General features: G+C 43.2%; 2 protein-coding genes across 44 annotated transcripts in view; both read right to left on the bottom strand.

Annotated features, from left to right (window-relative positions):
- The window catches only part of EMSY (EMSY transcriptional repressor, BRCA2 interacting), an 81,442-nt gene extending 76,691 nt beyond the window's left edge, over positions 1-4,751 (bottom strand). For 36 of the 42 annotated variants that reach the window (XM_069553781.1, XM_069553816.1, XM_069553778.1 and 33 more), the window contains exons 1-2: positions 4,426-4,741; positions 2,648-2,756 (exon numbers count right to left, since the gene is read on the bottom strand). In XM_069553781.1, the coding sequence (XP_069409882.1) occupies positions 2,648-2,717 (70 nt within the window). In that variant the 5' untranslated portion in view covers positions 2,718-2,756; positions 4,426-4,741. Of the gene's footprint in view, positions 1-2,647; positions 2,757-4,425 lie in introns of all 42 variants that reach the window. The other 6 variants (XM_069553790.1, XM_069553789.1, XM_069553797.1 and 3 more) reach the window with 2 other exon arrangements.
- A 5,263-nt stretch (positions 4,752-10,014) lies between these two features.
- The window catches only part of GVQW3 (GVQW motif containing 3), a 53,115-nt gene continuing 36,666 nt past the window's right edge, over positions 10,015-26,463 (bottom strand). The window contains exons 2-3 of one of the 2 annotated variants that reach the window (XR_011249242.1): positions 12,930-13,071; positions 10,015-10,695 (exon numbers count right to left, since the gene is read on the bottom strand). Coding sequence is in view for 1 of the 2 variants with exons in the window: in XM_069553825.1 (XP_069409926.1) it covers positions 13,045-13,071 (27 nt within the window). In the remaining variant the exon portion in view is untranslated. Of the gene's footprint in view, positions 10,696-11,990; positions 13,072-26,463 lie in introns of those variants that run through there. The other variant, XM_069553825.1, reaches the window with a different exon arrangement.

Raw genomic sequence — 26,463 nt, 5'->3', positions numbered from 1 at the left:
TATAACTCAGAACACAATTCTCACAGGTACACAATCCAAGGCACACTTTCCCTTCATTCAATGAGAAATTCACTCACTGTAAAGAACATCGGCTAGCTTCCCAACCTCATTCACATTTGTGGCTTTCCATTTTGATGAGAATCCTAAGATTCTGACAATATCAAGCTCAGCAGAGTTTCTGGTATTATTTTTGATACCATTCTATTACAGTGTTAACTTTAATGACACTTAAGTATAGTGAAATAATTAACACATGAAAAACTACAGAAAACAAAAGATCTGAACTATTTTAATAAAGCCTCAACCCATTCCATTTAAACAAACCTGCCACCCAATATGAATACTATATTTCATAAAGCCCCAAGTTAGAGTTATACAGAGATAGAAATTCTTTATGCCAATGTCTATGTGGGCTTCCCTGGTGGCTTAAACAGTAAAGAATCTGCCTGCTAGGCAGGAGACCCGCATTTGATCCCTAAATTGGAAGATCCCCTGGAGAAGGAAGTGGCAACCCACTTCAGTATTCTTACCTGGAGAATCCCAAGGAATGATGAGCCTGGTGGGCTACACAACTGAGCAACTAACACTTTCACAAGTAAAATATAAATGTTTAACATCTTATGTTAAAATAATTTATAACTGTTTTTAAAGAATCTTTTAAAAGCTAATCCTTAAAGTATTTTAAGCTAATTCCTAAACACAGTACCTTCTCTATACTCTGGACCTAGAGCTAGTGTCTGAAAGCAATTCAAAGGTTTCACTGTTATGATAATGAGCCAACGGGTGAGGAGGAAGTCATTCTGCAAATCACTGTCAAAGCTCACCTCCCCAAAGAAGGATCACTGAAAATGACATTCCCTATAGGAAGGCTGCTCTTTTCAGTACAGAAGCAGCTCTTCAGCAACATTACCTACACAGCTCTGACTAAAAGGATAAACTTAAGACTTAAAGCTTACAATTTTTATATTTAAACATAGTCTCTTGATTTGAGGTCCCAAAAGCCCAGAGACTAAAGCAACTGACTGCAGTTGTGATCTGAACAGATCACAGTAACTCTGTAACTATTTCAGCTATGAAATAAATACAAATCCAATTTTATAACTGGTAGCTAACAAGTTAGGCCAATTGCCTATCAGCGTATAGAAAACCTTGAATGGGTAGTAAAAATTTAACTTATAAGGTTAAATTTTAAAAAATAAAATAAAGAATATTTAATTTTTTAAAAACCAAGGTACTAAAGTACAATGCTAAGAAATAGTTTAAAATATAGAAATCTTCATGGTAGCCCCTAAGGGAAAATAAAAAGGGCAAAGGTTATTAGCAGTTAAGGCCAGACTAGCTATGATTCAGATTTATCCACAGAAATTTCCAACAAAGACTTCTTGTGAAGAAAAGATTCAATTGCAAATAAATAAGTGTCTGAAAGCAACTGCTTTAAAATGCTATATACTCAGATGTCAGACACTGTGATAGGCCCTTTCTGTATACACTTAACCCACAAACTTATGAGGCAGATATTATTACCCTTCATTTACAAAAGTATCAATAGATTTAGGGAGATTAAACAACTTGCTTTCGGATGTCAGTCATTAGTAACAGGATCAAGATCCTAAATCTACGTGAATTCAAAGTCCATACTTTCTCCTTCAAAATCACAGATATCTAAATAATTGCTATCCTCTGCCAAAATATTTAATGTTCTTTTCCAAATTATTTTTTTCATTTATTGAGTCATTACTATGTGCTGGTCTGAGACTACAGTGGTAAATAAGACAAAAATGTCCTCCTTGAATCTTAGAGCCTAAAGCTACATTTCTCAACCAAGGATTCTCATTTGAATCACAGAATATAGAAAATGATTTGAGTAACTCTTTTTTTCTCAATTGTCCCCAAAACAATAGATAACATACCATTCTAGAATCAGGTAGAAAACTTGGTTCATTACATACAATGAAGGCCTTAGCATTAGGGCTTAATTCTCTCCCTAAATGCTGCTTGAGAAAGACTGCCCTAAAGGAAAAGAAGCACTCAATAATTCATTACAAGCGTAAATGGTGTTTTATTACTGATAGTAAAATATAATTTGGGAAAGTCAGCATAGCTTACATTAACTCAGAATTCAGAAACAATATGGCTCCAGCCCATGGGGTTGCAAAGAGTCAGATACATCTAAGCAACTGAGCACACAAGCACACACAAGTAATTCACACACTCATGAAGCCTGAAAGTATGTTAAAGTGAGACTGGAATCCTATTCCCTGGGTTGAAATTCTGACCCCATGATTTACTTAAGAATTAGTCTGGGTTCTAAGCTTCAGTTTTATCATCTGTAAAATGCGGACATAAAAAGCAAAATATCTATCTGGTTTGAGTGACAATTAAATGAGATGTTGAATGTAAAGGACTCAGTCCAGTAGCCGTGAAGAATTCTTAGCTGCTATTGTTATTAATATGATTCATGCATCTACTGTGTACAAAGCACTATGCTAGGCACTAAGGAAATAACAAAGAGTAAAACAAGAACTATATACCTCTAAGGGATTTCTAACACAGCATGAAATATGACATCCATGCAAACAGTCATGACCCAAATAGAAAGCAAAAAGCACCACAGAGAGGCACAAAACATCAAAAATGAAAATCATACCCAATTTTCGAAGAATCCTTTTGCATTCATCCCTGCTGAGATCCAAAAGTGTTGGCCACACAACAGGCATTGCTGCTTCTTTTTGGTAGCCCCAAAGAGCTTGTCTTCCCTACCAAAGCAAAAACCAAAAAGTCAAATTACAAAAGAACATTCAAAAGCCCACTCACCTGGATAGCCACACGTTAAGAAGCAAAACCAGTAAAAGTATCTCAAAATCCTATTTCACCTCCACACTTTACAACTTCTGACAAATGAAGAACTTAACCATTTGGGAGCTTACTATTCCAGCCTATCACATGGAAAGAACACAGGTATCAGACACCTATGGCTTTAATTAGATCTTACAACTTACTGGCTGTGTGATCCTGGGTAAACAGGTCTACTTGAACATGTGTTACTATAAAGTAGAGGTTTTATCACCTAGTTATGAGAACTGGATAATAGTGTATGTGAAGTTCTTATTCTAGTGGCAGGCACATTATTTAATAAATAGGTGCCACTACCTATGTAATCTTGGGCAATTAATTCATTTGACTTCTGCCAGGTTTCTCACTATGAATTACATGAGATACAGTATGTAAAGGTCCTAAGATGCTAAGTGGGTAAATGGAACTGTCTCCTCGTCTTAACAATGAAAGATGAATTTACACCCCGAAGTCTTTACAAAAGCGTTTCCCAAAAGTTTAGATGTCAGAAACTTCGGACTGGTAATCCCCTGGTCTAGAAAAAGACAACGGCGCTGGGCCCTTGCACAATACCTGCTTAGCCCACAGCAGATCTGCTGTAAATATCTGTTAAATAAATGATTGAGAAGAGTAACACGAATGAATGAATGAGTGAATGTAAGAATGAGCGAGCTCAGTGTCTAGACTAGGAGTCAGGCATCGATCCGTAATAACTACCATCTCTTTTCCAAGAGCTAGGGCTGCTAACTCCAGCTCCACGCCTGGAGTTGAACCCCCTCCCCCTACTTCCCATAGTCCTCTCAGCTAAGAACCAACCCAGAGCAAGGAGAACTGGACTGCGCGCCCCAGTCGGCAGAATGACAAAAAGAAAAGGGGTGGGGAAGAGGAAGAAGGGGCAGAGCCAAAGGAATCCGCTCCCTCCACAAGCCAGTCCCCGCCTCCCGACAGGATCTTGGAGGTGGCCGGCGACCGCCGGAATCAAGCACCACGTCACGGCATCCCGATGCGTCCCCGCCAGAGGACCTTACTGCGGGGCCGCATCGCACTGGAAACCTGCGCAGAGGTTGCCGGAGCCCGCTCCGGAAAACTGAATCCTGTCTAATCCTCCCCCCACTCAAGTGTCAAGGAGGCTAGCCTGCCCCGCCCCCTCCCCAAACACGCACTCTCTCGCAACACCACAACAAGAGTAGCCCGCCCACCCTCCTCACCCGTGCCGCTCAGCACCCACCCCAATGTCAAGCCCGCGACCCAAGCTCTGTAAGGACCAGTAGCCGGAGTGAAGGGCTCTGGTAGGCATCAGCGCCTCGCTCCCTCCTTAGCGGAGAGGACAACGGAGAGAAAGAGTAGACGCTCGGACACCCAGGTAGACGACCAAGACTCACCGGCAGGCCCCCAGGAGCTGGACCCCCGCAATTCCAGCACCAGGCCTGCCAGTTCCCCTAAGCCCACCTAGGGGAGCCCCACGATCCCGTTAGGAGACAACGGAGGATGGGGCTGGGCGCCCCAAGCCAGGCTCCAAATGCTTGGCCCGGCGGTCCTTCATACTGGCTATCCTGCCAGCTCTTCCCAGCACTCTGTCTGAGAGTCACCCACCTGCCCGGCCTTTCTGAGCTCATCTAAAAGGCTCCTCCGCCAAGACTAGGGGACACCAGGAATTGGGTTTGTTTGCGGTGCCTCTGAACGGGCAAGATGGCGACAGGTATCAGGGCGCAGGCGCAGCCGCGCGTTGCAAGTCGGGAGGTGTAGTTCGCCTTTCCCGCCTTTCGAAGAACGGACACCAGAAGATCTCCATTCTTCTGTCCCTCTTTTCCTCCACGTTTTGGAAGCAAAGGAGAGACATCGCGAGGATTGCTGGGAATTGTGGTCTGAACTCAAACTCCCTCCTCTTTCGCTCTCGGTGGGCACGCGCAAAGAAGGCTGGGATTGTAGTTTCTTCCATACCCTCCTCTCCCGGCTTCGCGCGCCTCTCCTCGGGTCTCTCAGCCAATGGGCTGGCTCTCCGCTACGTGTTCAGCTACGTGTAGCGTCACACGTAGCGGCCAAGATGGCGTCGGTAGCTGGAGCAGAGGGTTCCCTGCGACATTTATTCTAGGCGGGGTTAGGAAAGGTTGGAAAGTTTGCTGATCCCTGAAGCGCCGTTGATTAGGCTCGGATTCCTTAAGAGTATTGGGAGCAATTATCACGGCCTCCAGCCCCGCCAGACGCAGCTCGAGGAGAGAGCATCCGCGCTGCCAGACCTGACACTGGAAACCGCAATTGGGCGTACCCGAACTTGGGGTTGCGGAGTTGCAAGTAGAGAAGGGGGACCCGAACGTTCTAGACTTCGGGTTTCTCCACCTGTGAAATGGGAATGGTAGTGCCATTTCTGTCGAAGGCAAGAAGGAGAAGGGATTTATTTGAGGCCCAGCGACTTGGTAGGTTCACCCTTTAGCCTTTGTTCTTAATCATAGAACAATTGTGTAAAGAGGGTATTGTTGCCCCTATTTAATGGATGAGAAAAAGGGCCCAATATATAGTTAATTGCGGCCGTAAGATCGAAGCCAGTACCTGCTGTTGTTGAAGATCTAATCAAATTTTGTGATTTCCCTCCCTTTCAAATTTTTTTCTTTGGGAAACGACTGCTCTGGTAAAAATGTTCAAATGGAAGAGTTTTTAATCTGCTTTATGATATTAACAAAGTTTCTTATAAATGTTAGGTTTATTTTACCCTATTGGGATGTGATACACAACGTACAGAAAAGTTCTTGGATCTCCATTGTAGCTTAGGTAGAAAAAAATAAATAACAACACGTGTGTACTATTTGCCCAGTAGCTAAGAATCCTCTCTGAGGCCCAGGAAAATTTTATAGTGTTGGAACCCAAGTCTGTCCCTTGAGAAAGTCAAGAAGTGGGACAAATAAGTCTCCCACCACACCATCCTTAATCTTCCAGTGCATTCTCTTCCATCTGTTTCCTGCTAAATTAAAGTATCACCTGTTTTCTGACCAATTTCTTAACTCTTGGAAAGATGATAAATGAAACTTTAATAGATTTTGAATATTCTTTTATTTGAGTCTCATAGCATCTTAGTGAGCCAAGTCTAATTAAGATTACTCCCTACTATGAAAAAGAAAAACACAGATCAAGAACTCACCCTATTCCACAAAGCTAGGAATTGAAGGGAGCTAGGTTTTCCCCCAGGTCTTCTGACTTCCAAGTGTCTTCCTCTACAACATATGTCAAGGTGACAGGTAATGGAGTAGAAATGGAAAGACATGCTGCTTATAAAACCAGCTCTGACCATAATTAGTGTATGAATCAAGAATTACTCCGGGAGTTGGTGATGGACAGGGAGGCCTGGCGTGCTGCGATTCATGGGGTCACAAAGAGTTGGACATGACTGAGCGACTAACTGATACTATCCTTGTGCTTGATAGGTGCCAATACTGTTCTAAGCTTTTAAAATATTCATTCCATTCTTAAAACTCTTATGAGGTAGATACTGTTGATCTCTAATTACAAATGAGGAAACTGAGGCATAGGAAAGAAGTTAGCTTGCTTAAAGTTACACATAGTAAATAAATGGTGGGACTTGCCTGGCAGTCCAGCAGTTAGGATTCTGTGCTTCCACTGCAGGGGGCATGGGTTCAATTCCTGGTCAGGGAACCAATTCCCATGTTGCAGTGACTCAGCCAGAAAAATAATAAGTAAATGGTAAAGGCAGGATTTAAACCTAAGCATCTTGGCTCCAGAGTCTGCCCTGGGCTACCACACATCCTCCCTTTGCTCAGAACCTATTTGTCTTTTGCAGCAAGAAGCTACCTTCCCCACAATGCCTCTTGCTGCTCCATATCCCCAAATATTCCTAACATTGAATTCTCTTCTTTAATGATCAGACTCAAACTCTACTCTCAAGTCAATTATCCTGTCCCTACCTTTCCCTCTCGGATAAGAGAGGCATTTTTTGTCTCTGCTCCTACACCACTTATTGTAGTAAGTTCTTGTTACAGAACGCAGAACATTGAGTTACGGTCATTTGTATGAAAATCTTTCTGACAGACAGTGAAGGAGAGGCACAAGAGTTTGTACTCTTCTGTCTAGCACATAATAATAGCTAATACTTATCTAGGGCTTCCTCTTACAGATGCAGTTACATATCTAGTAAACGTATTTAATCTCCATGGTAGCCTTATGAGATATATTACCCCTATTTTATAGATGAAGAGACTAAGGCACAGAGATACCAAATAGTTTGCCCAAGGTAACAAGCTAGTAAGTAGCAGAGCCATGATTTCAAGTGAAGTCACTTTAACTCCAGGAAATGTAAAGTGAGAACCATTCTCCTCTACCTCTGGTCTGTGGAAATGTATTGTAGTACAATACCTATTTCAAATTTTATTCCCCTATTGACAAAGCAGATTAAGTATGTTTCTTGGAACAAACTTCAAGATGCATGCCATCTACCATTCTAATTTTGCAGTACTATATTGGAGATGGTAGATTTCACTCTTACTAAAATATCTGTTAAGCTCCTATGATATTGTACAGGTAGGAAAATTGAAATGGTTAAGACCTTAAAGATTCATTTTCTAAATTAAAAAAAATTAGGTGTCTAAAGAAGTGAAGTGAGTTAACCAGAGTCATAGGAATTTCATGGCAGGAGTGAGACTGGAAACCAGCCCTTTCTACTTTATCACATTGACTTTAGATTCTTACCATCAAAAAGTTGTATTACCACACTGGTATAGCCAGGGTGTGTGCTAAAAGGGGATAACAACCAAGATTTAAAAAAAAAAAAAAAGAATATCAAATAGATCAAAAATAAGTGGATTTGGGGGACAGAAAAAAGGGAAGTAAACTGGAGATAACTGACAATTGGAGAAGGAAATGGCAACCCACGCCAGTATTCTTGCCTGGAGAATCGCATGGACTGAGGAGCCTGGTGGGCTGCAGTCCACAGGGTCACAAAGATTCGGACATGACTGAGTGACTTTACTTACTTACTTAGGCTCAGTGAAGGATCAGAAGTGCTTTGAGCAGTCTGGAACAGGTTCAAAAATGATTAAAAGATCTGGCCTTTGCATTGTCAGCTGCCTCCATTCCCCTCTCCCGCTAACCATTCAGTTCTATAGTCTCTACTTCCTAAGTAGCTGACCTCATTGTTTTAGTAGGCTGATGGTGATGCCTCATCACCTGTGTGAAATGGACCTTTTTAGTAACCCTCTTTCTCCAAAGGAACTTCTGTATTCCTTGCCACTACATCTGCCATACAGCTACTACAGTCAGGGTGAGTTTTGTGAATTGCAAACACATCAGTCACCTACATAAAACTTGGGAAGCTCCCACATGCCAACGGGCTTCCCTGGTGGCTCAGATGGTAAAAGGATCTGCCTGTAATATAGGAGACCCAGGTTTGATTCCTGGGTCAGGAAGATAACCCACTCCAGAGTTCTTGCCTGGAGAATCCCATGTATGGAGGAGCCTGGTGGGCTACAGTTCATGTGGTTGCAAAGAGTTGGGCACAACTGAGCAACTAAGCAGAGAAGGCAGTGGCAACCCACTCCAGTGCTCTTGCCTGGAAAATCTCATGGGCAGAGGAGCCTGGGAGGCTGCAGTCCATGAGGTCGCCAAGAGTTGGACACGACTGAGTGACTTCACTTTCACTTTTCACTTTCATGCACTGGAGAAGGAAATGGCAACCCACTCCAGTGTTCTTGCCTGGAGAATCCCAGGGACGGCGGAGCCTGGTGGGCTGCCATCTACAGGGTCGCACAGAGTCGGACACGACTGAAGCGACTTAGAGCAACTAAGCATGCATAGATGCTAGTGATAAAATTGTAGGGCTTCCCTGGTGGCTCAGTGGTAAAGTATCTACCTGCCAGTGCGTGAGACATGGGTTCACTTCCCTGATCCAGGAAGACCCCACAAGCTGAGGAGCAACTACTGAACTTGTGCTGTAGAGCCTGGGAATCGCAGCTATTGAAGCTCGCATGGCCTAGAGTCTGTGCTCCATAACAAGAGGAAATACTGCAATGAGAAGCCCACGCAGCTTCAGCCAAAAAAGACCCAGTACAGCCAAAAACAAAAATAAATATTTTTTAAAAAAGAATAAAGTTTTAGCTTTTTTATGAGCAAACCCATGCTGAGCTAAAGAAACACCCTTACTCATCTAACCTGTTCCTAGAACACTGCTGTCACCTTTTAATCTTGTCCAAAATCTAATGTTTTCCTTAAGTTCACTGCTTCCCTTGAAACTCTTTCAAATGGAGTTCTCCTTCTCCCCGCATCTTCAGTATCCTGAACAAGAAATAAAGGCTGACTTTTCTTCTAATTTGTCACTACCATCTGTATTAAAGCCAACTGCTGCCGCTGCTAAGTCGCTTCAGTCGTGTCCGACTCTGTGCGACCCCGTAGACAGCAGCCCATCAGGCTCCCCCGTCCCTGGGACTCTCCAGGCAAGAACACTGGAGTGGGTTGCCATTTCCTTCTCCAATGCATGAAAGTGAAAAGTGAAAGTGAAGTCGCTCAGTCGTGTCCGACTCTTCACGACCCCGTGGACTGCAGCCTACCAGGCTCCTCTGTCCATGGGATTTTCCAGGCAAGAGTACCGGAGTGGGGTGCCGTTGCCTTCTCTGTTAAAGCCAACTACTCTTGTATTAAGGCTTTTACCATCAAGCCATTCAAACTCCATTCCACCCTCATTTTCTAACTCTAGGGATGAAAGACTCTAAAGGAGATTTTTAATAATCTGCTGATAACCTACTTAGGTTACCCCATTGCTTGGCCCATGTACTCCCCATAAAGGTATACAAACCTTTCCCCAGCGTTGCATCCTGCACTTTGTTCTCCAGAACTGTTCCACCTTTGAAATCACCAAGCAAGGTATTCCACATTTACTGCAGATTTCTTACTCCTTTACCCTCACCAAGTCTGCTCTTCAGCTTCAGTGCAATCTGTAGTCCACAGTCTCCTAGTTCCAAGTCTGTTCCCTCCTCTGATTTTGCTTTCTACCCTGGACTCCCAGATGATTTATTTCAAGCTCAGTCTCATCAGCGCTTTCAAGTCCATTCAACCATCTCTATCCTTCCACACAGACCCTAAAGCAGCCCTCAACCTTGGGTCAGTTTTATCCCTGCAGCCCTCCCCATGTTGATTGAACTGTTAGTTAAATATTAGTGTGTAATACATTGTCCCAAACCTTAGTGACTTAATAAAAATTTTTTAAAAATTTCAACACAGTTTTTGCAGTTTCTGTGGGTGGCTTAGGAGAGTGGTTCTGGCTTTGGATCTCTAAGAGGTTGCAATCATCTGAAGGCTGACTAGGGCTGGAGGATCAGCTTCCAAGGTAGGGCACTCACATGGTTGGCAAACTAGTGATAGAAGAGTTCTGTTTCTCACTACAGGGATGCCTTATAAGGCTGCTTGAGCATCCTTATGACATTGTAGCTGGATTCCCCCAGAGCAAGTGATCTAAGCAACATAGAAGCTGCGGTATTATTATGTGCCTGCATATGTGTATACAGAAAGATGGTTTATATTTATGTATATGACACATACGTACCATGAAAGGGACTTGGTACAAAACAGTAAATCTAGAACAGCTTGATGAAACTAAGTTGAAATAATATTAGGTAGCATTTTTGTTCATTCGCTAAGTCGTGTGCAACTCTGCGACTCCATGGACTGCGGCACTCCTGGCTTCCCTGTCCTTTACTATCCTGGAGTTTGCTCAAATCATGTTCTTTGAGTCAGTGATGCCGTCTAACCACCTCGTCTTCTGCTGCCCTCTTCTTTTGTCTTCAATCTTTCCCAGCATCAGGATCTTTCCCAGTGAGTCAGCTCTTGGCATCAAGTGGCCAAAGTATTGGAGCTTCAGCATCAATCCTTCCAATAAATATGCAGTGTTAATTTCCTTTAGGTGGTTTGGATCCCATTATAAAAAGAGCACCTGGGAGTGTATTACCTCATTTAAACCTCAAAATTCCCTTAACATAGTAATTATTGTTCCATTTTACAATGGCCTAAAGAGAAAAAATTGTCCAAAGTCAGATATCACCAGAAGACTCTTCTCAAGAACACACAGACACTACAGACTCTTGGTTATCTGTGGTTGCATAACAAACCTTTGCTTTGGCTTGAACAATTTATTTTGCTCATGAATCTCCAAGTTTGGGTAGGGTTTAGTGGGGACAACTCATCTCTACTCTGGGCATGAGCTGGGGCAACTTGATGTCTGGAGCTGGAAGTATATGAGTGCTCATTCATTCATATGATTAGCAATTGATGTTGGTTGTTGCCTGGAATCTTTGCTGGAATTATTCTTGGGTATGTGGCATCTCCATGTGGCCTGGGCATCCTTACAACATGTGGCCAGATTTGAAGGACAAGTGACTGAAGAGAAGGAAACTATCATTTTTATGATCAAGCTATGGAAGTCCAAGCCTTTTTTCTGCCATACTCTTGACTGGAGCAGTCAAGCCCACCTGAATTCAAGGGGAAAGTGGGGAATAGATTCCATTGCTTGATGGAAGAGTGGTAGAGTCCTGAAAGAACATGTAGGGCCAGAAATGATGCTGTGCCTATTTTTGGAAAATATCCACAACAATTCATAGCCCTCTCACATGCAAAACACACTCATTCCTTCTCATTATGACAGCAGACCTGGGTTGCTCAGAGACTAGGAGGTTGCAATCATACTGTGAAATTCCATTTATATAAAGATCAAAAGCCATCAGATATAATCTATAGTTTTTAGAAGTGTGAAAAGTAAATACCTTGAAGAGAGCAAATACTTGAAGGGAGCCTGTAGGAACGTGCCAGTGTGCTATAAATGTTCTATATTTTGATGTAAGTGGGGATTATATGAATAGATATGCACATGTAAAAGTTCAGCATTTGAACCAGTTGATTAAGATTTGGGTTTTGGTGAGATTGTCTGCTTCTCTGAAAACTGATCTTCAATTTCTAGTAGGTATCTAGCCTTACACTACTAATTTGGATAAAAGCAGTTATTGTGTTTGTTGGGAAAATGATGTTCTTAAAAAGTTGAAAGCTTAACATCATGGCCCTTTAGGTCCTTACATTTCACATCCTTGCACATCTTTCTTTGTAAGCATCCTAGTGAATAAATGCAAAGGAAGCCCAGATCTGGCTAAATTTAGCAGGCCAATGTTTACTTCTTTTGGGTATCAATTTATTCTTTGAATGAATGTCAGGCCCTGAAGTTATAAAGATGAATAAGTTATAACCATTATCCTCCTGGACCTCACTGTTGAGTAGGGAAGGTAGACATATGCAGATAGCTCTATTTACCATAGGAGAATGTGATAACACAGAATGTCCACGATGACGTGGCACTTAATGAGTGCTATGGGATCAAGGAGAAAAGGATTATTTCCATCATAGAAGGCTCCTTAGCAGAGGTAGCATTTGAGCTGGGCTTCACAAAGTAGCAGGATTTTTACCAGACAGAGAAGGAGGGTATCAAGAGTGTCACAGCAGAGAAAATAGGAGAAGCAAAGGCATGGAAGCGTAGGACACATAGAAGTGAAATGAGGGATATTGGATTCCCAGTTAGTGGTCCTCAACTGGGAGTACCTGTCAGAACAACTTGGGAAGCTCTATCAAATTTCAGAAGGCTGTGATGTACATTCTTGGCTAAAAACTGTAGATGGCCTCTGAGATTTTGTCTGTACCCTAAATAATCACCACACCACCTCACAAAAGAGCACCAGACCTAAAAACACAAGTTGCTGCCATTTAATCCATGTTGGAGCCCAAGTAACAAGAGTACTGTCTGTGCTCTGGATGGTGATTTGACACTGATTAATGACCTGATCATTAGAAAGCCAAAGGGAATTGCAAATGAAAATAGAAATAAAGACATAATCTCACACATTAAGTTTTCCCTAGTTCACTTTTTAAATAAAAAAATTAGGTTCACCCAAGTGCTAAGGTGCCTCAGGTGAGGAGCTGATGATAATTAGTAATTATCTGAGATGAGATCCAAGATATTTCATAAAGATGGAAATAATAACCCTGTCGGAAATGGAAATCAGCTACATGGGGTAAGGGGGAGGGGACTATAAATCCAAACATAATATTCAACTTGTCTTCACCTCAGAGAGTTTCCAGCTGTTTATGACGTTCTGCGGTGATTTGCCAGAGATGAAATGCATTTTTTAGAACTCTGCTCCAGCCAGCAGAACGAAAGCCTCGGAGCCATATTCTCTTTCAAGAAGTGTTGAGCACTTGTGAAGTCTGCGGAGAAATAGTAGAAAGTGTCTGCTTTCTTGTCAGTTTCAGTGAAAGTTCTTTTTCCTTGTAACCCTAGGATTGATCATTATTTTCTAAGTGAGCTAGTGGGAGACCAGATTAGGTCTCTTATGGGTGGAGAGGGCACTTGCTGAGATGCTGCAGGCTTTAAACTTACCACGTCAAGGCCAGCAGTTCAAATCCAATCCTTGCTAAAGGCAGAGGTAATAAAGGAACATGTGCTTATGGAGAGCCTAGGGAATATATGTGGTGAGAAATGATTGTGGGAAGGAAATGCTCACATGCACACGTGCACGCACGCGCACACACACACAGACACATCCTACCTGAAATGTACAAGGCAATCTGCTGATAGTTATCTCACCAGAGTCTCATTAGATCGGAGACTCCTTGAGAGCAAGGACTGAGGATTTTGACTTCTAAATTCCCAGCACTATTGAGTGAATTACCGAACGGCCTGTTGAACCCAAAAGGACAGTGGTATGTGCATGTGGCAATGTCTTTCCACAGTCACCCCAGACTGCCTGAGGTTTGCAAGCAGGCCTCACACCTTCATGCTCTGCCCTGGGGCTGTTCTCTTTCCACTCTTTCTCTGCCTGGAATGCTTTCCCCCCATGCCTTCAATGCAGCCCCTTGCCTTTTGAAGCCTATCAAAATCCTTCTTACTCTTTACTGTCCGTCTCAAACGTCTTTTGAAAATCATTCTCCAAGCAGATGGGAGCAGGGCATGTTCTTGGAAATCAAAAAGATTTGGGTTTGAATTCAGTGCTGCCTCCTTTAAGTTCTTAAATGAGTTACCTCAGTTCTTTGTGCCTCTGTTTCCTCCGCATGGGTTTTAGGGAAGATTTAATGTTATAACATATATATGGCACCTAGGTCTGCGACCAGCACAGGATAGATTATCAGTAACTGTTAGCTCTCTGAAACCCAGTTCAGTGCTTTAAAAATGGTAGGTCCCCCTGTCAGTACATTCTTCAGTGTTTCCATTAGTTTTCTTCCCTTACCCCCTCCCCCTCACCAGAGTCCCTCATCAAGTGTAATTGCTCCCTCCTCTGTTGGTAGTACTTTGTTTATGCCTATTTTCTAGCTCTTAGTATCAACTAACTTGTGCTATAACTCATCGTGTTTCCCTTCCTCTTTGGCTGAAAATGCCTCAAGGGCAGTTATCTCCAGCAGCTACATTAGGGACCAGCTTAGGACAGACATTCCATAAATGGTTATCTAATTGAAACAACATTTAAACCAGCTTTCCAGGAGGCAAAGTGAGCATGTAATGTGTCTTCTCTCAACCAGTGCTGAATGGTCTAAGTAGCAAGAAGGAAATTCCCCTGCAATTAAGTGGTTCAGAGTTGATTGCTGTCCATGCAACCCAAGTGAGCAGAGCCCCTCCACTTCCAGATGTCTTTGTTTCTCTCACTTCCAACTCAGCCCCTGCCAGAGGAGCATTCCCATGAGGGTAACTCGATATGTGGGTTGTGGGTTTTGTTTTTTGTTTTTTTTTTCTGATCTGATTAGAGTGTGAAATACTTTCTTCGGAGAAAGTGCACAAGGGTGAGGTTTTCCTCTGTTTTTGCAAGGGATAGAAAGTGAAGAAGAAAGAGGAAAATTGAAGCCAGAGCAACTTATATTGTACCCCAGGAAATGAACATATATAGCCAATGCAACCGATGCTGTCCTGAGTCAGAACCTGACCTATAAAGGACTCCATACCTTTGCATTGATCCTAGGAAAATAACAGAAGCAAAAGCAAAAAAATTAAAAATAAAAAAAAATCTCTTCCCCAGAAGCTATTCTTTGAAATGATATCTGTATTAATGAACTGGAAGCAACCTACAAATTCAACCCAATTCAACAAATATTTACTGAATTGCTAAGTGCAGAGGCATTGGAGTTATGGAGACAATGGAGAATATAGACTTTCAGTCAGTTCTTCTATCTACTCAGTTATTTCCATCTTTGGGAAAAACACAGTATTTCAGTAAGTGTTCAACTAAGAAAGCAGAGGACTACTCTGAATTCTGGGGATAAGGGGTTTGTTGTAGGAACTGGAACTTGTACAATGTGGGAGGAGTTGGGGCAGTGGAGCTCTGATAGTGGAGCTCTGAAAGTGGACCAGTGAAGTCACCAACGGATCCAGTCCTAGAAGTCACCAATCCTAGAAGAAGCCAAGGACACCCAGCTACAGAGTGGGACTGTGATGGGGGAGCTGATGGAGACATCTCAGGGGGAAGTCTGTGGGTGCACAGCCAAATGTCTGGTGGTGGACTTGGAGTTACAACTGGCCAGGGGAGTCAGCAGTGGGAAGACCAGGGTGTGGAGTGGAGGAGAGTGAAGACAAGCTAAAACCTGCTGGCACCTCCTTGTCTGCCTTCAGACCCACAGCTTCAGAGAGCTGCACCTGCTGATTCACTTCTGCTTCCCAAATCTCAGGCAACTATCCTTTCTTTAACCAAGTTTAACCTAGACTCATATGGTTGCACCTTAACCAAGCAGACACACATAAATTTCTTCCATCATCATAAAGTCATTTCTGTCTTCTCCCAATTTTCTTCAATGGAAAAAGAATAGCTTTTTAAGTCTAATGGGTCTGAGTTCTAATCCTTCCTAGTTATATGTCCTCAGGCAAATTACATTTCTAGATCTTAATGGATCAAGAGCCCTTGCTCTCTGCTACCAGAGCATTCTGTGCTTCTCTCTGTTGTGGCATTTATTTCATGTTCTTGTCATTATCTATTTATGCATCTATTTCCTCCACCAGATCACAAGCTCAAGCACAGGGATGACATATGATTCCACTGTATAGTTACAGTACCTAACAGCCTGGCACAGAATAGATGCTCAACAGATGCTTGCTGAGAATGAATCATTGAAATGGAGAAGAGAAACTCATCAGACTACCAGGCTAATAGTGGAGGCCACCACAAAGATGTTAAGGCAATGAGACCCTTCTCTGCCCCTATTACATTCTCAGCACCCTGTAAAAACAGGCTCCAGACACCATTTCCATCCACAGCATCTATCTTAAACCATTCCAGTTCCCAACCTATTTTAATCACCCTAATTCCTGGCTTCTGGGCTTGTCTTCTCTTTATCACCTATAATCACCTCCTGGACCTATTACTTGAAATGTTCAGGCCTTCGGCTCTCTGTCTTGTCTAAATATTTATTTTCTTCTCTGTATAGTAGAAAGTATTTCCCAATACTTTCTTGGCATATTTCTCACCATCTTACCCTACATTCTCATATCAGAGACTATAATAGTCCCTACCCTCAGGGAGTTCTCAGGTTGGTGAAGAAAGACAAGGAAACCAGCAATTCCGGGACAGTGTGGTAAGAGATCTAATTGAAGTATGTGCGGGGTACTGTGGGGGCAGAGAAAGTATGAAGAGCACCTGATCTTACAAAGAGAAAGGTAGCTGTTAGAAGGATGGGTAGTTTGATCTGGGTCTTGGGAAATTGTAAGAGAGTCTCAGGCAGAGAAAGGGAGGACAAGCATTGCAGACAGGGACCAACATTACAGAGAGATCAAGGTCTGGGCAGGAGTGACAGCTGGCTTGGTGTGGTGGGAAGAGCATAGAGACAGAGTTGCGAAGTGGAGGGAAAAGAGCCAATGTTTTAAAACTGGGAGATTTTACGTAAAATTCTGAATCTCCAGCTTCTGTTTGAAAAATCAGAAGATCTATCCATTACCACACCCTCATTCTCACATGAGCCGAGTGTTGTTTGTCCTTCTTAAATGCCAAAGGTGTTTTATAACTTGCTAGTCTTCACCACACCATTTATCATCACACTTGCGCTCATGTTTTCCTTTAAGAGAACAAATATTTCTAGTACCCATGTCTCTGTGAAAAGTGGGGAAATGGAGGGCCATGGCAATGGAAAAAAAAAAAAAAAAAAAGGAATACCGTGTTTCTTTGTGGACATGAAGAAACGTGTATCTGTTGGAGAAATGCAGCTTTCCCTTAAACCCGGGCCCCTCACTCATTTATGTTGCCTTGCAGGGGATTGTTATATAAAGAGCAATGACTTCATGGGGCCGCCTTACTTTTCGTAAAATCTTGCAATGTTCGCAGGCCATCAAGAAGGAATGTGCCGGGAGTGCTGGTCTTAAAGGTGTAGGAGACATGTGCATGTCTGGCCAGAGCTTGTCGAAGAGAAGCCAGCACTGACTCTCACAGCCTTGAGTAGGTGATGAATCAAGTAAAAAGAAATTGAGACGGCTCAGAAAAAAGCTTGTCCATGGCCCCAAAGGCAGCTAATAATAGGAGTTCTCTGCAGCTGGTGACAGCGTGGAGGAAATGCAGTGCAACCCCTGCTTCCAGAACCAGAGCCAGAAGACCAGGCTGCTCCCAGTAATCATGCAGAACTGGCCCAGTTTCTCAGGAAGAGGGTTACTGGATCCTTCAGAAATCCCCTGGTCCTCACATCCTGGGACTGATGACCCTGCACTTCCAAGTACTGTCTAAGGTCTCCAGCCTTCCCAGAGCCTGGAACTCCTGCTCTGAACTCCTTGCAGCTGGCTGAGAGGCTGCCTCAAGCTCCTTTGGGGCCTCCTGTCTTCAGTGATAATTCTCTGCAGCTTGGCTCTGGCAGTCTTACCTCCTCTCTCCGTGTAACTGATCCTGGTCCTCTGGCTCTGTCAGCACCTCTGCTGTGTGCAGCATGACATGTATGAGCCTTGAGCTGGGTGGGAACATTCAGAGTGAGGTGTGAGTTTCTTCCCAGGTCACTGAAGCTGTTTTCTGTGGTATGCAAGACACTTGGGGCTCTGCTAATCAAAGTAGGGCCTTCATTAGGTGGTAAGGGAGAAGGGGGTCCCTTAAATCTTCAGACTGGTCTCCCCATCCCCATCTTTTCTTATATCAATTCTGCTTATACCTGCTGAAATAACATATACTAAATCACAATGCTGAGCATGTTGTTTCTGATCAAAAGCCTTCATTGGCTACTCATTTCCTATCAAATTCAAATCATTTTCCCTGGCATGTTGAAACTATCTCAGAATGATCCCAAAATGCTTTTCTAGGTTTCTTGGTACCTCTCAGTTACCTCACAGACTCTTCAGAAAAGGAATGGAACCTTAACTGTTATTTTGTCTAATCCTGCATTTGATGATAAGAATTCCCTTCCTGGCACCCCCGATTCGCTACCAGGGGATGATGCAAAGTAATTTCTTACTGGGGCAGTCGGAAAGTGGTTAGGTCCATCCAGGTAGAACTAAATACCTGGGACAAGAGAGGAATTTTATATACAAAAGCATTAGTGTTAATCCAGTTGTCTCTCATTGGAAGCCAGGCAATCACTTAGAACAGACGTCCTCAAGCCATAGTGGCAGGGAAGTCTCAGTCTGCTGGTAACGGAGACTCGTACTCATAGGTCTGGGTCCCTTTCAATTGCAACTATGCTGCCTGCACCCTGTGACTGCCCTTCCTCTTCTTGATGGGGGAACATCATACTGTAAGTAGCAGCCATCATGGATTCAAGTTTCTGAGAACTTCATCCCAGAAATTGGGAAGCAATGAAATCTGTAGGAATAATCATGGTCTTGGAGCCAACCAGAGAAGATTGGGCTTTAATTGTCTCGCATAAGTATGATGTGGTTAAGAACTTTGGCTCTGGGACTTTCCTGGTGGTTCAGTAGTTAAGAATCTGCCTGCCAATGCCGGGGACACAGGTTTGACCCCTAGTCTGGGAAGATCCCAATGCCTTGGGGCAACTAAGCCGATGCACTACAACTAACTGAGCCCACACAGCCTAGAGCCTGTACTCTGCAACTAGAGAAACCACCATAACGAGAAGCCCGCACACCACAGTGAAGAGTGGCTCCCACTCACCATAACTAGAGAAAGCCCACGAGCAGCAAAAGACCAGGACAACCAAAAAATAAAAAAAAATAAAAAAAAAAAAAGAACTCTGGCTCTAGATTTAGGCAGAGCTAGTTCAGACACTACTATTTCCTATCTCTCTGACTAAGGACAAGTTACCCAAGTTCTCTGAGCCTTCATGTTCTGATATGTAAAATAGGGACAATACTGAAGATCAGAGAACCCAAGACTGGCCTGGATCACACAGCAAGTTGATGGCAGAGCAGGGATTTGAATCCCTGTATCTCTGATGCCAAAATCCCATGCTCTTCCACTGACCCATCTTTCCCTCCTACTCTTCTCATTTAACCTCCTCTCTGAAAGCAGAGACCCTCATTAAGCACACCTCCCGTCTCTGTCCCCACAGAGGTCTCTCTGGCCTCTGAGTTCCATGAGCCCTTGCTTGAACCTCCCGTTGGTTCACACTTAAAGAGTACATGCAGTTAGCCAGGCCATACACTTGGGCTCACCATCCACCCTTCCCTCTCTCTCTCACTCTTCATGTCTAATAGGTTACTAAGGTCTGTTAATTCTACCTTTTCAGTAACACTGAAATTCTTGAATCCTTCTCTCTTCCTACTCCTACCACCCTATTTCAAGCCTCCAACATCTCTGTGAGTAATGCAGCCTGGAGTAAGGCAGCAACCTCTTAACCGGTTTCTTGGCCCCTGTGCCAGTCTCTAGAATGACATTTCTGACAGAAAAAGCTGACCATGTCACTCTTACACCTAAAACTCCTCCAGAACAGGTGTCCTTGCTCACCAGTGCAGCCTCATCTTATATCACTTTCCCTTCAAATTCTGGTTACTGGTCACTGCCGTCCCCAAAGAGACACACTATATCTCCCCTCCAAGACTTTGCACGTGCTATTTCCTCTGCCAGAATCAGTGCCAACCCCACCCCCATGCTTGTCTGGAACACCTCTCCTCATCCTTCAGGATAAGGTTCAGGAAAGCACCCCCTCTTTCTCCACCTCCTATTCTCAACTCAATTGATCCTGAAGCGCCTTGCACTTGCTTCTAACATTGATCTCCTTGGATTGTACCTTTTTTCTCTCTCTCTCTCTCTATTTTCTTTTAGAGATTTTTTTTAAAATGTGCACCATTTTTTAAGTCTTTATTGAATTTGTTACAATATAGTTTCTTGTTTTATGCTTTGGTTTGTTTTTTGGCTGTGAGGCATGTGGGATCCTAGCTCCCCAACCAGGGTTTAAACCAGCACTCTCTGCATTGGAAGGTGAAGTCTTAACCACTGGACCACCAGGGAGTCGCTTTTTCTTCTCTATTTCTGCCACTGGATTGTTGGGGCTTCCTTGGTGGCACAGATAGTAAAGAATCTGCCTGCAGTATGGGAGAACAGGGTTCAACCTCTGGGTCAGGAAGATCCCCTGGAGAAGGGAGTGGCTACCCACTGCAGTATCCTTGCCTGGAGAATTCCATGGACAGAGGAGCCTGACGGGCTATAGTTTATGGGGTCGTGAAGAGTCAAACACAACCGAGCAACTTTCACTTTCACCACTAGATTGTAAGAACATAAGTTGAGGGCAGAGTCCCCCAACTTATTCATTGCTCTATCCTCAGATAAGTAGGGTGTTGAAGTTTTATCACTGCACTGAAGTCTTATCAATGAAGTTGCCATGGGTGTTGTGTGGAGTCCCACATAACACCACATTCACCTTCCCTCCCTCATCATCCCCAGAATCCCAACTGTAACAAAATAGCATTATGACTTACTTCCTTGGGAGCCTTCCAGCAAGTGGAGTATTTTAATAAACAAACAATAAAAGCGTAGAACAAATGGGAGAGAGAAATGTAGGCTCTCAAGAGGAGGATTGAAATCAGACTTGGCAAGAGGCTGTGAATGTTTTCTAAGGCTGATAGATTTATGATTGAGAATTTTGTGTTTCCACATGGACCTTGCCTGCCTCTATTATGCTAACAGCCAAGGCTAGACATAGAATGAAAGTGATTTGAAGGAGATGGGAGACCTAGATTCTTCTGACTTGGAAAGAACTTTGAGTTTGTACATTCCATCTTCAAACACAGGGGTCTTAAATGGCCTTAGGGGATACAGATGCCTTTATGCACACGTGTGCTGCTCTCTGCTCTCCCTCTCTTTCTCTCTTACAATACACACAAACATACACACACACACACACACACACACACACACACACACATATACATATGTAAGAATTGATTTAAAAAAACTTGATCATATTCTCATGCTTCCCCAAGAAATCAGACAGAAAAGAGTTCCATAAGCACAAGCTGGAATCAAGACTGCTGGGAGAAATATCAATAACCTGAGATATGCAAATGATACCACCCTTATGGCAGAAAATGAAGAGGAACTAAAAAGCCTCTTGATGAAAGTGAAAAAGGAGAGTGAAAAAGTTGGCTTAAAGCTTAACATTCAGAAAACGAAGATCACGGCATCCCGTCCCATTACTTTATGAGAAATAGATGGGGAAACAATGGAAACAGTGTCAGACTTTATTTTCTTGGGCTCCAAAATCACTGCAGATGGTGAGTGCAGCCATGAAATTAAAAGACACTTATTCCTTGGAAGGAGAGTTATGACCAACCTAGATAGCATATTGAAAAGCAGAGACGTTACTTTGCCAACAAAGGTCCATCTAGTTAAGGTTATGGTTTTTCCAGTGGTCATGTATGGATGTGGAGTTGGACTGTGAAGAAAGCTGAGCACCGAAGAATGAACTGTGGTGTTGGAGAAGACTCTTGAGAGTCCCTGGACTGCAAGGAGATCCAACCAGTCCATTCTAAAGGAGTTCAGTCCTGGGTGTACTTTGGAAGGACTGATGCTAAAGCTGAAACTCCAATACTCTGCCCACCTGATGTGAAGAGTTGACTCATTGGAAAAGACTCTGATGCTGGGAGGGATTGGGGGCAGGAGGAGAAGGGGACGACTGAGGATGAGATGGCTGGATGGCATCACTGACTCAATGGACAGGAGTTGGGGTGAACTCCAGGATTTGGTGATGGATAGGGAGGCCTGGCGTGCTGCAATTCATGGGGTCGCAAAGAGTTGGACACGACTGAGCAACTGAACTGAACTGAAGCTTCTTTTTATTAATATTTCTGGAGCTCAGGAGGATTTGGGCACTTTAGATTCTCTTATTTGTCTGAATCAAACCAAATCTCTCTATTCTAAATCTCAAGATTTCATTCCTTCCCATTCATGCCCTAACTTTCCTCTAAGAAACCTGTGAATTCCACTAACATTTTAATTGGGCAGTCAGAGAATCAAAATTTGCATCTGATTTTCAATTATATTAGTCCTGAAGCTATAGTAGGTATAAAATTATTTTAGAGTCACAGTAGAAACTCTCCATTTCTCTCAGTGTGCCTGCAACTGGAGAGTTTAGAACTCTGAGCTTATGATTTTCTTCCAATAAGCCTTCTAGTGCAGTCAGAAGCAGCCAACCTGTCTCAAAACCCTTGTAGTTACAGTTCTCACCATAACAATAATTTCAGCAGTCTGCTGAAATTTGTTCTCCTAAAGACTGGCTCCCAAAAGGCAGTTCATCCCAGGTACTCACAGGTGATAGGTTTTTAAAAAAATTCTTTTTGTTTTAATTTCACAGGTGGTGGTTTAAGCAACTCTATCGCTATTCCAAGTTATGGATCACTAGTTACTGGAAGAGGCAATCCACCAGGGGCCCCAAGGATCTCTGTACATCCTTGTTAAGTGTGCCAAACTGTGAGGCCTATCCATGCTTAGACTCTGGGTCATTTCTGTAACTAGTCTCAAAGACAATGAAGTAGACCAAAGTGACTACAGCATGACTGTTGCACAGCTCTTCTCATTCCCATGGGGAAGGAGACTGGCTTGTTGGTTGCTTGTTATAAAGGGTTCTGAGCCCTTGCCCAGGGTCCTCAGTGACAGTGCAAATCCGTTAGTGTGTAGCTGCCATCTAGGCCCATTGCATTGCCACAAGGGACTTCAGAGCGATAAAACCAGCTGTATCATGCTATTGTTCCTGCTGTTTGCCTGTGAAATATACTATCTTTCTCTGTTCCACTGAATTTGCCTACTTTTGGGACCTCTGGAGTATGTCAAACCAACTTGGAGTCCTGTTACTGCCTGCCATCTTCCATGAGGTTGGGGTTCTTTGCTGCCTAGTATCCCATTTTCCACTGGCAATGAGCTCATCACTGAATTCAAGCCCAGTGAGGTCATTTAACAATCCCAGGGTCCCACCTTTTTAAAAAATATTTATTTATCTGGCTGTCTTGGGTCTGGTTGTGGCACTCAGAATCTTTAATTGTGGCATGAGGGATCTAGCTCCCTGATCAGGGATCGAACCTGAGCCCACTCCATTGGGAGCAGGAAGTCTTAGTCACTGGGACCACCAGAGAAGTCTCCCAGAGTCCTATATTTGAGAGTTGGTTTCCCACAACCACTTTCGATATCAACTATTGTATCAGCCAATGTCCAGTCAGAAAAACAAATCCTTCTATGTCTGTGCTGTCCTGTATGGTAGCCATTAACCACGTGTGGCTATTTACATTTAAATTACTAAAATGAAAAGTAATTAAAAAGTCAGTTCCTAAGTTACACTAGTCACATTTCAAGAAGTCAGTAGCCATATATGCCTAATGGATACTGTATAGGTCAGTGCAGTTAGGACATTTCTATCATCACAGAACATCATATGGGACCATACTGCTCTAGATCATTTCAAATAGAAAAGGGTTGAGAACAAGAAATTGTTGAGAGTAGCCTAAGGAAGAAACAGCTTATGAGAGTCAGAAGAGAAAAGGGGAGATGGAGAAGGTGCTGTCACCCTGGGAGAAGCCACCCCACAGTAGGTACTCATCTATTAGGGGTGCTGCTGGTGGGGGCATCGCCAAAAATCCAGGCCAAAATTATGGCTTCTTCCCTTCACAGTGCCTTTCAGTCTCCAGCCAATACCTTTCTTCTGGCAAGGGAGGCTTTAAAAAAATGTATTTTTCAAGTTTCTATATTACTTATTATACTGAAGGAAGCAAAGAGTGGGGGAATGTGTCTTAGAGCAAACAGACAAATATCTGCAGAATAGGGGTTTTATCAATAATTATAATATTCTAATATTATATTTATAATATAATAATATATATAATTATAATAACAATTCTTATGGAATAAAGCAAAGAGGAACTGAAGAGCCTCTTAATGAAGGTGAAAGAGGAGAGAGAAAAAGCTGTCTTAAAATTCAACATTCAAAACACTTAGATTATGGCATTCAGTCCCATCACCTCATGGCAAATAGATGAGGAAACAATGGAAACAGTGATAGATTTTATTTTCTTGGGCTCCAAAATCACTGCAGATGGTGACGGCGGCCACAAAATTAAAAGGTGCTTGCTCCTTGGAAGAAAAACTGTGACAAACCTAGGTAGCATACAAAAAGCAGACACATTACTTTACCAACAAAAGTCCATATAGTCAAAGCTATGGTTTCCCCAGTAGTTATGTATGGATGTGAGAGTTGGACCATGAAGCAGGCTGAGTGTCGAAGAACTGATGCTTTCAAACTGTGGTGTTGGAGAAGACTCTTGAGAGTCCCTTGGACTCTCAAGGAGATCAAACCAGTCAATCCTAAAGGAAATCAGTCCTGAATATTCATTGAAAGGACTGACACTGAAACTGAAGCTCCAATACTTTGGCCACCAAATGCAAAGAGCCAACTCATTAGAAAAGACTCTGATGCTGGGAAAGATTGAAGGCAAGAGGAGAAGGGGATGACAGAGAACGAGATGGTTGGATGGCATCACTGATTCAATGGACATGAGTTTGAGTAAGCTCCTAGAGATGGTGAAGGACAGGGAAGTCCAGCGTGGTATAGCCCATGGGGTTGAAAAGAGTCAGACATGACTGAGCAACAAATAATAATCTTAGGAGATGCCAGAACTCCCACCCTGTAGCTCACATCCATCCCCTTTTCTCCAGCAACTGCCCCCTGCCCTTTGTGTTCCAGCTACATGGAATTGCTTTCAATTCTGCTCTAAAACTGTGATTTTCTCCTCCTCAGAGTCTTCATATACTGTTCCTTCTGCCTGGAACTTGCTCTCTCTGGCTCTTCACATACCTGGCTATTCTTGTTCATCAGATATCACTTCCTCAGAGCAACTTTCCACGACCTTGCCAATCTGTTTAAATTAACCTCATCTCCCCCACCTCCTGCTTCAGCCATTAAATCATCCTGTTTATTTATAGTCCTTGTTTCAATTGAAAATTATCTTGTGTTTATTATCTGTCTTCGCTCCCTAGAATGTAAGCTCCGGGAAGGCAGGGGCTTGGTCTGCCTTTTTGGTACTGTGTTCTCAGCATTTAGAACAGTGGCTGGCATATAAGAGACTCTCAATAAACATATATTGTCTAGATGAATTGCTTCATACCAGTCTTTGGGTCTGAAATCTTTCCTGTCTCTCTAGCTGAGTGAGGTATTTCTGCTGTATGTTCTAAGAGGAACCCAGACCTCTCTCATTGTGACTCTTAAAATTACTGTAATTACTTATATCTTAACCCTTGCTGGACTTAAACTCAGTGAAAGCAGAGACCACGTCTTTCTTGTTCACAGTTTCTAGACACAGTCCCCAGTGCCTAGCATGGTGCCTGGGATATAACTGAAAGTGAGAGTTGACTTGATGGATTTGGTAGTCATATTATCCTACCACAGAGTTTGGGAAAAGATTTAGTGATGAGTGTATTGAAACTAAGCAAAAGAAAATAACAGGACAATTATTAACTCTAGGAAAAAGTCCAAGGAAAAATCTTAACAAAAATGGAAATGCAATCACAAAGTCCTATGAGGCTTGACTATGAATAACATTTACATAGTCAAAATCAGGGTCAACAGGACTGTATTAATTACATTAGACTTCATAAGTTGTTAACATTTTGACATTTTCCTACACTGGATAGTAAACAGTAGCTACCCCAGGCTCCCTGAGTACCCCACTGCCACTGTTCCAGCTGCCCTCACTGCCTGCCCTGCACTCCCCACCTCCCTCACCCCCCACCCACCCCTCAAACCCGCCCCCCCCCCCCCCCCCCCCGACGCTTATCTTAGAACTCCTTGAACCTTCCCAGGGTTCACAACTGCAGAGACAACAGCTAGCACAGCCTGGGGCTTCAGACCCTGCTGGAAAGACCAGCATCTGTTTGGATCAGTCACTGCCTGTGTAAGCAGGCAGTCTCCAGCCCCTCCTGGGCACTACCTTTGCATCCCCAGAAGGCTTAACTCAGCCTTGCTTGCTACACTTACATGGGCCCAGGAAGTTCTGCATAGGAACACCAGGCTGTCAGCCAGTGGTCAGCCTGCCCCTCCTCCCACACTTCTACCCCCTTTCCTAATTGTTCTGCCTTCCCCCAGCAAGCTCAAACCTCACCCTCCTAGAGACAGTGGTCCTAGAGAGAATGCTGGCATCTCAGAAGGCAAATGTTTTTAATGGTACTCCTTGTCATAATATGTAACAAAAAATTATGATACAATTATATTGGAAGA

Source organism: Ovis canadensis, chromosome 15 (genome assembly GCF_042477335.2).
Source record: "Ovis canadensis isolate MfBH-ARS-UI-01 breed Bighorn chromosome 15, ARS-UI_OviCan_v2, whole genome shotgun sequence".
Taxonomy (NCBI): domain Eukaryota; kingdom Metazoa; phylum Chordata; class Mammalia; order Artiodactyla; family Bovidae; genus Ovis; species Ovis canadensis.
Note: the sequence above shows the minus strand (reverse complement) of the source record. Positions and strands in the feature narration are given on the sequence as shown.